The sequence below is a fragment of the Pipistrellus hanaki genome, assembly GCF_964339955.1.
Source record: "Pipistrellus hanaki genome assembly, chromosome: 9".
Classification (NCBI taxonomy): domain Eukaryota; kingdom Metazoa; phylum Chordata; class Mammalia; order Chiroptera; family Vespertilionidae; genus Pipistrellus; species Pipistrellus hanaki.
This window is the reverse complement of record NC_140511.1, coordinates 51,075,092-51,089,106: the sequence shown is the minus strand read 5'-3', so window position 1 is coordinate 51,089,106 and position 14,015 is coordinate 51,075,092. Positions and strand designations below refer to the sequence as shown.

General features: G+C 33.8%; 1 protein-coding gene across 9 annotated transcripts in view; it reads left to right on the top strand.

Moving 5' to 3' along the window:
- BTBD10 (BTB domain containing 10) overlaps window positions 1–14,015 on the top strand; it is a 56,393-nt gene that overhangs the window by 24,522 nt on the left and 17,856 nt on the right. For 3 of the 9 annotated variants that reach the window (XM_084893794.1, XM_084893798.1, XM_084893793.1), the window contains 3 exons: window positions 6,542–6,623; window positions 10,513–10,709; window positions 12,835–13,120. In XM_084893794.1, coding sequence (XP_084749920.1) covers window positions 6,542–6,623; window positions 10,513–10,709; window positions 12,835–13,120 — 565 coding nt within the window. The remainder of the gene's footprint in view (window positions 1–6,541; window positions 6,624–10,512; window positions 10,710–12,834; window positions 13,121–14,015) is intronic. The other 6 variants (XM_084893797.1, XM_084893799.1, XM_084893796.1 and 3 more) reach the window with 3 other exon arrangements.

Below are 14,015 nucleotides of genomic sequence, written 5' to 3'. Positions count from 1 at the left end.
CCAACATGGGTATGGAGAAATAATCTTTGCATCTGTTTAAATGAGTTGTTTTCTGGGTAAGTTGAAACATAAAAAGAGGCTGCCTGCAAAATCTTTAAGTTATTGGTATTTGTGGTCTTAAAAGATTTTAGGGGAATACAAGAAGTACTGATTCTAGGCTTAATTTTGAAAAAGGTAGAAGATTTTAGGAGAAGAAATTGAAAGGATAGTTTATGACTTAAAGAAAACTGGTTAAAAATGAACCAGGAAAAAATGAACCAGAATGGGTTTGCTAAAAATAGACTGTCAGAACAACTTTGATTTTTCTCTCATGAAGTTGGTAGACTACTTGCAATGTAATGTATTTGAACTTAAGTTTAGTTTTTGGTATAGTCATTTTAAAAATATTCTTGGGTGCAAGATGAAGGAAAGTTGAGTGAGCCAGTAGTTGATTGTGTTAACAATTCTTATTTTGAATGATGTTACCAAAGGTTATAGATGTGGAAAGTGGCTTTGTTTTTTCCTCTGTCTTCTGCTAATCTGGAGCAAATTATCATATGTATAGGTGACAATAAAGAAGGATAGGAAATAACATACTGAAGTATCCAAAGTGACCTCTGAATTTGGATTGTTGGAAAAAATTTAAATGAACTTTTTAGGAGTAAGTATAAGGCCTGAAAAACACTAATATACTTTAAGTTAGCATGGCTTAACAACATCATGTATGGAAAAAACCTGAGGGTGGTTTTTGGCAGTAGATGATGTAAAACAGAAGTACACTATGGCTGCTATCATCCCATTTTCTCCCCACCTTACACCCCCAAAAGCCCCTCATAATTAATGGGAAAAGAAGACAAGAGCCATTCTGTAGTACCCCAAAAGTATGTTGTCTTTAGTTCTGTGTATATTCAACGGGAAGGGTGTGAACACATTGGAAGCTTTGTCAGCTTTTAAAGAATTGAGAAGTTTGGGGGCAGCTCTGGTGGATATTAAGGAATTTCACAATAAGAGTTATCTTTAGATATGTAAAGAACTAGACTTGGTTTAACACAAAATTTGTTTGGGGTTAAAAGCAGGAGCTCCAAAATGAACTCGTTAGGTCATACATATCTCAGACCTGCCACTTAATTAGCTATGTGATTTTAGACAAGTTGCTTAGCCTCTAAGCTTTCATTTTCTCAACTATAAAATTGGGATGGTTTTGGTGATTAAGTGAAAATATATACAAAGTGCTCCCATGTCGTGCCTGGCATGTACCAAATGCTCAAATGTTAGGGGTGGTTAACTTGGTTACTTGGTCCAATGAGATAGAACTAGGGCAGTGGTTCTCAGCTAGAGGGGTGGTTTTTGCCCCTCATTAGGCATTTGGCAATGTTTCAAGATAGTTTTGGATGTACAACTGAGCAATGGAATACTAGCATCCTGTGGGTGGAGCCCAGAAAGCTACTAAATATCCTACATTCTACAATCCACAGGACAGCTCCCTTCACACAAAGAATCAGCTGGGCCAAAACCCTGAACTGGGGTCAGGTAAAAAAAGTTGAAAAGTTAAATTAAGCTTTAATGTTAAGAAAAACTGCTTAAGAATCAGAGCTTTCCAAAGATAGAATTAAACTGTAAAAAGAAAAAAATAAGTTGCCCTTCCTTGTCATTAACAGCAATAGGTACTAAGCCAGTTCATGGGGACTTTGTAGATGAGATTCAGAAATTAGGTTGGTGTTTACATTAGATTTTCTAAACTTAGATTCTGTGTTTCTGGGTATTTGTGAGAATAGTTAGGCATATTGAATAACCAACCTCAAGGGGCCTCTGATGTATATTCTCTCATCTTTTAATTTTATTAATCTAATTGAAGTATAGTTTAGATTTTTAAAATTTCTTCATTGTTTAAGTATTACATGTGTCTTCTTTCTCCCCACAGACCTCTTCCCAGCCACTACTAGCCCCCTAGAACATGCCCCTCTCTCTCACTGTCTGTCCATGGGTTATGCTTAAATGCATGCATACAAGCCCTTTCGTTACTCTCTTATTCCCCCCTCCATGGCTTCCCTCTGAGATTGGACAGTCTGTTTGATGCTTCTATATCTCTGGATCTATTTCTGTTCATCAGTTTATGTTCATTATATTCCACAAATGAGTGAGTTCATGTGATATTTATCTTTCCCGACTGGCCTATTTCGCTTAGCATAATGCTCTCTAGGTCCATCCATGCTATTGGTAAGAGTTCCTTCTTTTTTTATTTACAGTAGTGTAGTATTCTAGCTTAGATTTTTAATTTTAATTCTTTTATAATACTTAAAATTTTAGTATGAGGCATAAAGGGAATTTAGTGGAACAAATCAGTTTGTATTTTCAAAAGGCCATTGGAAGTATGAGTGATTGTGGGATTGCTGTAATTCTAAAAGCCTGTTTTGTGAAACTAACTTGTCAAAATATTTGCAATCATTTGGCAAATATTTCTAAAACTAAATCTTTTATTTATACTTCATATCTTTTTAACATTGGTTTTATTCTCTTTCCCCCTTTAGTAGTAAGTAGAAAAGATGTCCCATAAGGTTTTAAAAAGTAATTGGAATTTTTGAAAGCACCATTAAAGTACTTGATTGTGTACATTATAATATTCTCAGTCATGAGCAACACTCAAAGGAGTAACTGGCACAAAGTATCATTTAGTAAATATTTGATGAATGAAAGACTGATCAGTAGATACAAGATATATCGATATGTCTGACCATTAATTTAGATATCCACAATTATTAATAGTGGTTAGCTGTTTTTTAGAAATACTTTATTATTTTCTATGGTAGGGAGTTGCTTGAGAATGTTAAGTGATTTCCAATTCCCCAATTTTTATCTCTAGCCTGAACCTTTCCCATGAACTTTAGACTTTTGTATTTAACTCCCTATTTGGTATCTGTACTTGGCTTTTTAAGAAACATCTCTTTCTTAACATGTTTCAGATATACCTACACTTTTTTTATTTATTATAAATTAAATTTACTTGGGTTACATTGGTTAATACAATCATATAGGTTTTAAGTGTACATTTCTATGGTATGTGGTCTGTATATTGCATGTGTGCCCACCACCCAAAGTCAAATCATCTTTTGTAGTCATATATTTGGCCCCCTTTACCCTTCCTTTACTACCCTCCCACCCTCTTGCCTCTTGTAACTACCTTGTCTGTGTCTATTAGTTTCAGTTTTATATCCCACATATAAGTGAAATCATATGGTTCTTAGTTTTTTCTGACCGACCTATATCACTAAGCATAATATCCTTGAGGTCTATCCATGTTTTCACAAATGGCAGTATTTCTTTCTTATGCTGAGTAGTGTGATACTTGCATATATGTATGTGTGTGTATGTGTGTATACATGTACACATATACATAGTCAATGCACATCATAGCGACCGGTTAACCGGTCGTACCAGTCATTCGGTCGTACTGATCAGTCAAATTCATAAAATGTTTTCCAAGACCAAGATCCATAATTTTAGTACCTGTTTTCTTCTATATAATTTATTGTTTTAGATCTTATTAGTATATTTAGGTCTTTGATCAATTTTGAATTAATTTTTGTACACGAAGACAGACTAATATGGTTTCATTCTTTTGCATGTAGCTTTCTAATTTTCCCAGCACAATTTATTGAAGAGATTTTCTTTTCTCTATTGTGTGTTTTTGGCTCTTTTATAAAAAATTATTTGCCTAAATACATTGGGTTTATTTCTAGGCTTTCAATTCTGTTCCATTGGTCTGTGTGTGTGTTTTTCTGCCAATACCATGCTGTTTTGATTATTGTAGCTCTGTAATATAATTTCAAGTCAGATCGTAGTTTCATTCTTTTTTCTCAGGATTGCTTTGGTGATTTGGGGTCTTTTGTGGTTCCATACAAATCTTAACTATGTTGATTCTTCCAATCCATGAACACAGAATTTTAACTATGTTGATTCTTCCAATCCATGAACACAGAATATCTTTCCATTTCATTGTCTTTTTCAATCTTTTTAAAATATATTTTATTTATTTTTTTTGCAGAGAGGAAGGGAGAGGGATAGTTAGAAACATGGATGAGAGAGAAACATCGATCAGCTGCCTCCTGCACACCCTCTACTGGGGATGTGCCCGCATCCAAGGTACATGCCCTTGACCGGAATCAAACCTGGGACCCTTCAGTCCGCAGGCCGACATGACATTCTATCCATTGAGCCAAACTGGTTAGGTCTCTCTCTTATTGATGCTTTGTAGTTTTCATTGTGTACGTCCTTCACATTCTTTGTTAAGTTTATTCCTATGTATTATATATTGGGTCACAAAGCTAGCCTCAACAAATTTAACAAACATTAATAAGATGCACCAAATTATGATGTTAGTTTCTGGAAGTGTTTAGGTAGGGGTGTCGAACTCAGTCAGAGAAGGGGCCAAAATCTAAAATCCAGCCTAAATCGCGGGCCGAATGGTTTACTGAACAGTCATAAACTGACAATGTCATAAACTGACAGCGGAGTGCAGTGATGACAGCGCGGTGCGGGCCACATTGCAAGGCCTGGCGGGCTGGATTTGGCCCGCGGGCCTTGTGTTTGACACATGTGGTTTAGAGATAAGATAATTTCCCACAGTGCTGTAAGGTTATACCATGTGTATATTACATAAAGGTACTGTGTATAAGTATCATTCACTTAGTAAATATTTTAGTTTAAAAATTAATAATTTTATTTAATAAACATTTATATTTAACATTTTATTTATATTTTTAATGTTTTAGTTTATTCAATTTCTGTCAAAGAGCAGTAGTGCTAATATCAGTTACTTCTGGAAATTTTTAATGTAATTTTTCTTTGATAATTTATTTTTCATTTTTCTCCCTGATGCAAATACTAGTTGAAGGTTGATCCCTATTAGTTCTCTTAACTTTTTCTTTGTCTTCCTTTTATTCTCAAATTTTTCTTCCAGTCCATTTAGTAACTTTCTAAAATTTTGCTATTGTGTTTTGAGTTTCTAATGACACTTTCTCATTCTGTTATATAAAAAAAGCATTCCTGTCCTTGTTTATGGATACAATATCTTGTATATCACTGAGCTTTCTGTCTCTACATTGTCTATTACCTTTTAAAATTATGTTTATTAAATTTTTTGAAAAATAATTATAAATAAGAAATTGCAAAAATTGTAGAGTTCTTAGGTATTCATTCAGCTTCCTTCAGTGATAACATCTCACATAAATGTAGTATATTATCAAACCAGGAAATTGACCTTGATACAATACTATAAACTATAGACATCATTTTTTATATGTACTCTTTTTTTCTGGTATATATTCTATGATACTTGATCACATATATATATATTCATCTAACTACTATCACAATCAGGACACAGAACTGTTCCATCACTACAAAGAAACACCCTTATGCTACCCTTTTAGAGTAATACCCTTTCCCCATTCCTAATCTCTGGCACTTTCATTATTTTAAAAATAATGTATTTTACAATTGAAGTTGACATACAATATTAGTTTTAAGTGTACAATATAGTGATTAGACATTTATATAACTTATAAAATTATGTCTCTGATAAATCTGATCCCACCATATAGTTATTATAGCATTATCAACTATAGTCTCTATACTGTACTTTATATTCCCTAGTTATTTTAATAACTGGCAATTTGTACTTTAAAAATTAAAAAAATTAAAATTATAGTTGACATTACTATTATTAGTTTCAGATGTTCAATATAGTGGTTAGACATTTATTTAACTTGCAGAATGATTCCCCAATTAGTCTGGTATCCACCTGATACCATATACAATTATTACAATATTATTGACTATATTCCCTTTGCTCTACATCCTGTGACTATTTTGCTTTGGCTATTTGGAGCCTTTTGTGTTTACATGTAAATTTTAGTATTATTTGTTCTGTGAAAAATGCCATTGGCATTTTGATAGGAGTTGCGTTAAAACTGTAGACTGCTTCGGGTACTATGGACCAGCAGTCGCCAACTGGTGGTCTGTGGACCAATGGTAGTTCGTGAGGTCCAAAGAGTTGGTGACCGCTGCTGTGCACAGTTTAATGATATTAATTCTTCCTGTCCAAGGGTATGGTATATATATCCATTTATTATATATCGTTTTTATTTTTTTCTTCAATGTTGTACAGTTTTTTGGGTATAGATCCTTTACCTTTTTGGTTAAATTTATTCCTAGACTCTTTGATGTAATTCTAAATGAAATTGTTTTCTTAATTTCTCTTTTTGATAGTTATTGGTGTATAAAAATGCAACTGCTTTGTGAATATTAATTTTGTATCCTGGTACTTTACAGAATTCACTTATCAGTGAATTGTCCTCCCTTGCAGACCTGGTCCCTTCTCTGCTGGACATATTGTGGTGGCCATCTTGTGTCCACATTGGGGCAGCCATCTTGTGTGTTAGAGTGAATGTCAATTTGCATATTACTCTTTTATTAGATAGGATTATTGTGGCTAGGACTTCCAAAAATATGTTAAATAAAAGTAGTAAAAGTCAACATCTTTGTCTTGTTCTTCATCTTAAAGGAAAAGCTTTCAGATGTTCACCCTTGAGTATGGTGTTAACCCTTGAGTTGGTGTTTGCCATCTATAACTTTATTATGTTGAGGTATGTTTTCTCTATCCCCACTTTTCTGAGTGTTTTAAATCATACATTGATTTGGGCTTTTTCTAAATATCTTTTCTGCATATATTGAAATAACAGAATTTTTATTCTTCATTTTGATTGTTAATTGTTTTGTGGATATTGAACCAACCTTATATCCCAGGAGTAAATCTTACTTGATCATTAGAAATGATCTTTTTAATGTATTGCTCAATTCAGTTCCCTAATGTTTGTTGAGGATTTTTGCATATATTTCATCAGAAATATTGGCCTATCATTTTCTGTTTTTGTAGTGTTTTTATCTACTTTTGATACCAGGATAATGCTGGTCTCCTAAAATGAGCTTAGGAGCCTTCCCTCCTTTTTAGTTTTTTGGAATAGTTTGAGAAGGATAGGTATTAATTTTTCTTTGTATGTTTGATAAAATTCACTCCTGATGCCATCTGTTCCAGGACTTTGTTTTATTGGGAGTTTTTTGATTACTGACTCGATTTTATTAGTTTTCAGTCCCTTCAGATTTTTTGTTTCTTTCTGGTTCAAACTTGGGAACTTGTATGTTTTTAGGAATTTTTTCATTTCTTTCAGGTTGTCCAATTTTGGGGGACATATAATTGCAGTATTTCTTGTAACCCTTGTATTTGTGGTGTCTGTTGTCACTTCTCTTTTATTTCTGATTTTATTTATATGAGCTTGCTTTTTTTCTTGTTGAGTCTGGCTAAAGGTTTATTAGTTTGTTTGTTTTTATGTGTCCAAAGAACCAGCTGCTCGTTTCATTGATCTTTTCTATTTTATAAACTATTTCATTGGCTTTTGCTTTGATTTGTATTATTTTTTTTCTTCTACTCACTTTGGGGCTTTGTTTTTTGTTTTTAATATATTTTTATTGATTTCAGAGAGGAAAGGAGAGGGGGAGATAGATAGAAACATCAATAATAAGAGAGAATCATCGACTGGCTGCCTCTTGCACACTCCCACTGCAGATCAAGCCTGTAACCTGGGCATGTGCCCTCACTGGAATCAAACTGGGACCTCCTGATTCACACGTTGACACTCAACCACTGAGCCATGCCAGCCAGGCTTTCATGACAATTGGATTTTGAAGGTCTGATTCAGAGTGCATTCCATGTGGAAATGAAAAGAAAGGATAGAAGTGTGTTATGTTTTTTGCATTCATTTAAAATCTAAACAATTTAGAAATGAAGCCAATATTTCAACAGAACAAACTTCATCTTTCGGCTACAGAGATGTATGGTTGAAATGCTTTTTCAATTAATCAATCTGCTTGGACCTTACTCAAACTGAACATTTATCCTACATTTGCCTTAGTTGTAATTGTATTGGTATATCGTGCATTAAATTATCAAATAGATTTATATTTAGAGAACGTACTTATCACATTTAAAACTTAGCAGTTAGAAGAATTTGAGGACTTATTCTTTTGAATATACGTATAATCCTTGCTATATTTATATAGATTCTTTTTCCTAGTCTTGGACGTGAACCAGGAAATTCATTGTTTCTAATCTATAAAATTTTTAATGTAAATGCAGTAGGATCTTTTTATTTGTTCTATTGCGAGAAAAAGAGTATGTTCCAAAGATGCAATCCACTCTGATCTTTTACACTAGAAAGAAGGTGGGAGTAGAGTTTTTATTTTCTGTCAGTTTATAAGAGACAAATGACTGATAAAGGCTAATAGGTTGGTTGCTTTTATTTCCCTAGAAGTAACTCTTTGGTAAATACAAAGTCAACCTTTTCTTTTGTCTTTATAGTCTGTTACAGTAAAGTGATAACTGATTTTCATGATGAAAGAAAACACATGTTAGTGGAAGATTAAATTTTCAATAGTGAAGGAGAGCAGTGTAATATGAAGAGGGTACTGGAATAAATCAAAAGGCTGGTCAGTTTATTCAGACTTCATTTAATCTTCATATTAATGTTAAAAAGTATGGTAAATGGGATCTACATTTTACAGATGAGGAAACTGAGTTTCCAAAATGATAAGTAATATTCAAAACACCAAGCAATTATTAAAGGATGTTTTGATTCTAAATTTTTACTATACTAAAGCCATGAAGTACCTTCTGTTTATTTTATTTCTAGAAAACACTTTAATATTTTAAAACTACGAACCAGGGAATATCCCATAATGGTAAATTTCCAAAATACCTTAGGTCTGGCTCTCTTGTTTTTGTTACTGTCAATTTTCCTGCCTTCAATTTATTCTGTTTAAAATCTTATCTATTCATCAGTGCCTAATTTACCAGTGATTAATCCTAATCTGCAGTGATTTCTTTTAATATCTTAAAACATTATCTATCATTCATTTGTTACTTATATTCATATCTGAGATATATTTAGTCATTTTATACTTGAAATTTGGGATAACTCTTGAATCACTTAAATTTCTACTTGTTCATATGTTACTGAACACATCAGGCTCCTTGAGGGAGCTTCTCTACTGGCATGTAGCACAGCATTATACACAGAGTACTTAATAGCTTAATAAATAATTGTGTGAATGAATTCTGTCAACTAGACAATTTTAGTTAATCATCAGTTTCTGTTGTTCACTTCTCATGGGCACATTTACTCTATACATGATTTTAAAAAAATATATTTTACTCATTTTTACAGAGAGGAAGAGAGAGGGATAGAGAGTTAGAAACATTGGTCAGCTGCCTCTTGCACACCCCCTACCGGGGATGTATCTGCAACTAAGGTACATGCCCTTGATCGGAATCGAACCTGGGACCTTTCAGTCCGCAGGCCGATGCTCTATCCACTAAGCCAAACCAGTTTCGGCAATACATGATGTTTTAAAGTTTTAAGTTCTATGACTTTACACAGCTGATGCCAATAAGTTTTGTAGACAAATGCTTTTTAAAATGTCAAAAAGAGTTCAGTCAAAATAAAAATAGTTTATTGAAGTTAGCATGTAGACTTATTTTATTTGGCAGAGAAACCAGTTACTTTGCCCCATACATATCTCAGAAAGAGTTCAGATGTTGGTGCTCTTTTGTTTCTTTTTTTCTCCCACAATAAAAGAAATAAAGCCCTAGCAGGTTTGGCTCAGTGGATGGCACATCAGCCTGCAGACTGAGGAATCCTGGGTTTGATTCCAGTCAAGGGAACATGCCTAGGTTGTAGGCTCTATCGCCAGTGTGGGATGTGTAGGAGGCAACTGATCAGGGATTCTCTTATCATTTATGTTTCTATCTCTCTCCTTCTCCCTTCCTCTCTGAAATCAATCTATTTATATAAAAGCCCAGTGACTGGAACGGTGGAATGACCAGAATGACTGGAATGACCAGTGGCTATGACATGCACATTGGCTCTACCCCTGGCCAGCCTGGCCCCACATCGGCCCCCAACATCCCAATTGGGGGCGGGGCTGTCTGGCTAATGGCCTACTGCCCCTCCTGCTGGCCTGGCCCAATGGGCCCCCATTGTGACGAGCCAGCCGGATTCCACCTATGCACAAGTTCGTGCACTGGGCCTCTAGTAAAAATAAAAAAATAAAAAATTAAAATTTAAAAAATAAAAGACATAAAAACATTTGAACAATATTTAGGTGATTTGGGTGGTTGCTGCTGCTGCTGCTGCTGCTGCTGCTACTGCTACTACTTACTAAAAAATCAACTAACTTTTCTGGGCTTTAGTTTTCTTATCCTTAAAAAATCAGTTGGATTATGTGATCATTAAAGATACAGTGCTCCAGATTTTATAAAACCTAGAAGTTTGAGATAAATTAGGCTTATTTCAGGGATTATAAAGTAGCATTTGATTCTTGCCCTTTAAGATATTAATAGTTTTATGTTAATTGATTTTTTTGAAGTGTTTGTATCTCATGTTCTACTTTTATGGTTAATTTTATTTTGTAACTTATCAGTACTCCCTCACGTGTTGCTAAAGGAGTTGTCGACCACACCAAAATGAGTCTACATGGTGCTAGTGGAGGACACGAGAGATCAAGAGATAGACGACGGTCAAGTGACAGATCACGAGATTCGTCTCATGAAAGAACAGAGTCTCAGCTCACTCCTTGTATTAGAAATGTTACTTCTCCAACACGACAGCACCATGTTGGTATGTAGACGAATTAACCTTCCTAACAATTTTTAAGCATGTGCTTACCTTTTTAAAGTAGTAAGGATAATGAATTCTGTCTAATACTTCAGAGTAAAATTAACTTGCTGCTTTTATTTTTTTTTCTTGTTACTTTTATTTAGTTGCTTCTATTTTAGTTTAGCTTGGTTCTTGCTGTGAAAAAAACAACACAACTTATTAAATGAAATAAAAATGAATTTTTTAAAGAATCTGGGACACACTTATAAAAGAAATATCTTGAAAAGCTTTGTAATTGTGATATCTAGATTTCAGATTTTTTAAAGTTGTTTTTTATCTTATGAGATATATAGCAGTAATTTATTTTAAAGTAGTTCATATATTACTGTAATAATAAGTTTATTATAAATATAATAATAAAATTATCAGTAATTGTCTTTATAGATAGGGATTCTTGGTTAATTATCCTGGATAAAAGAAATTGAAAGGTAGAATACTCATCAGAGTATTTTAATTTTTGACAATACGTTTAATAATAAAAATAGAAGATGAAAGAGAAACTGAAAAGTTTTGCTTTCTTGGCAGGTAGCTCAGGTCTTTCTCTTCCTATCCATTGCTATAAATCAGGAGTGGGGAACCTTTTGTCTATTTATAACATCATTTGGATATTTACAACATCATTGCAGGCCATACAAAATTATCAACTTAAAAATTATGTTGCTATGAAAAAAGCCCCTAGATTTATTGAACTTTGAGTCCTGCCTGCCGTTGCTTTGGCAGGGTCAGACCAAATGATATGACCCTTGGGCTGGACGTTCCCCACCCCTTCTTATAAATGAACGCTATTACCCCAGGTAAATATGTGTGACTGTAAAGCATAGTCTGAAGCAGAGATATGTAAGCAATGTGAACTTACTGATTTTCATTTTCCCCTGGGAAGGGACAAATTAAATACCTCGACTTACTATATGAGGTAGTTTTTGATAGTTATAAAGTAAAATCATTTCTCTTAGGATCGAAGTATGTGTAGAAGTTGTCAATAACTAAGTAGGTCCTTAAAGCCAATTTTAAAGCACTTAGTACTGATAAGTAAAAAAAAAAAAAAATAATAAAGTAAATAAGAGATTTAGCTTGTTATATGCAAAGTTCAGCATATGGGAGGATAATGAACTGATATATTATTTTATTACGTTAACAAATTCTGCTTTTCGGATGCTACCAGCATCATGGAAACAGGCAATAGAATGGAGGTGTCAGAGTATCTCTGGAGATACTGCAAATCTAATTATATAATCAGTAAAGCTGTACAGAGTGTTCTAAGTAGCCTGAGTCATAGAGGAATTTGGCAAAATCTGATGAAACTAAGGGGATGGAGGTACATTTTTAGGTCACCTTTTAAGTGTGATCTAGCCTGTAAGGGAAACTTAATTATAAAATCTCAGTTTTAATTTCTCCCTTATAGAATATTGGAACCTATTAAAATTGTAAATAGTAATTATTTGATCCTATAAAGTTTGTAGCAGTGTTTTATTCACCAAACGTGAAAATGAAAATAAAGCAATATATCATCAGCTATTAAAGACATTTAATTTGGAAGACATTAAAAATCATTTGAAAAAATACTTTTTGCTATCCTTATTGAAATTTTTTCTTCTCTCAGACCTTCCTTTTGTGAGATAAATACCTGGCTTTGAAATGTCTTCATTAACACAGCAAGATTCAAAAAATATGAATACTTTTAGTATTTGGGAAAGTTTACAATTGGTATTCTTACTAATCTTTTATTAACTTTCAATGCTTACTTATTTGACTTGTGATTCTGCTCCTTGGGTTTCTATGTATTGTTAAGTAGAGTAGTAACATAAAATTTACCTTAGTTTTGATCTTAGTCTGGGACAACATTAGTAAGGTATACATCTTTTTAAAATTCTACAAAGATTAATTATTTTAGAAAATATTGTGATATTTTTATTCCTGGGAAGTAAATTAGTATTTATAGTGTTCTGTGGACATGTTATTTCAGATAAAAACGCAGGAATGCTGTGATTTAAAACAACTTTTTTAAATTAATAATTTTAAAAGATATATGGAACTTGAATTTTGTAAAAGAAAATTTGCATAACTTTGGTTAACATCTTTATTTCAGAACGAGAAAAAGATCATAGTTCCTCTCGTCCAGGCAGTCCTCGTCCTCAAAAAACATCTCCAAATGGTTCCTGTAGCAGTGCTGGGAACAGCAGCAGAAATAGTAGTCAATCCAGTTCAGATGGTAGCTGTAAGACATCTGGGGAGATGGTGTTTGTGTATGAAAATGCAAAAGAAGGTGCTCGGAATATAAGAACATCAGAACGAGTGACACTAATTGTGGATAATACTAGATTTGTTGTAGACCCATCCATTTTTACTGCACAGCCAAATACAATGTTGGGCAGGTTTGTATTATTGTAGTTCTTTGTATTATGAATTTTAAAGCACTTACACATTTGATTTTTCCATTTAAGTTTACAATAACTCTCTGTTGGGATGTAGTTTTACAGATGAAAGAACAGAGCTTTTGAAGGTTAAATACCTTGCTCAAGTTAATACAGCTAGAAGTGGTAGAGGCATTTTTGTTTTGTTTTGTTTTGTTTTTTGTTAATATTCCCCCCACCCCTAGGATATTTTTCCATTGATTTTTATTTTTCTTCACATTTTTTTTTTAGAGAGAGTAGAAGGGAGGGGGAGAAACATCTATGTGAGAAAGACACATCAGTTGGTTGCCTCTTACAGGCACCCCAACCAAGGCTGGGGATCAAGCTTGCAACCGAGATACGTACCCTTGACTAGAATTGAACTCAGGACCCTTCATTCTGTAGGCTGATGCTCTATCCACTGAGCCAAACTGGCTATAAGTCTTGTTGAAAGAGAAAAAAACCCAACATTTTGGTTAGCTGAAAAGTCAACATTTGTCAGTTTGATATCAATATTTTACAAAAGGAATGTTCCTTTTTAAAAAAAAAAAATTGATTTCAGAGTGGGAGAGGGAGAGAGAGATAGAAACATCGATGAGAGAGAATCATTGATTGGCTGCCTCTTGCACACTCCCCACTGAGGATTGAGCCCGCAACCTGGGCATGTGCTGGGAATCTTAACAGTGACCTCCTGGTTCATAGGTTGATGGTCAACCACTGAGACATCAGGCTGGGCAAATAAAACCTGTTTACAAAATATAAAATGAAGGGTCATATATATGAAGTAGAGTTTACATGAGTATTTGGGATATGTGCATACTGTGTGTGTGTGTGTGTGTGTGTGTGTGTGTGTGTGATTTGTCAGTGTCTCAGTATA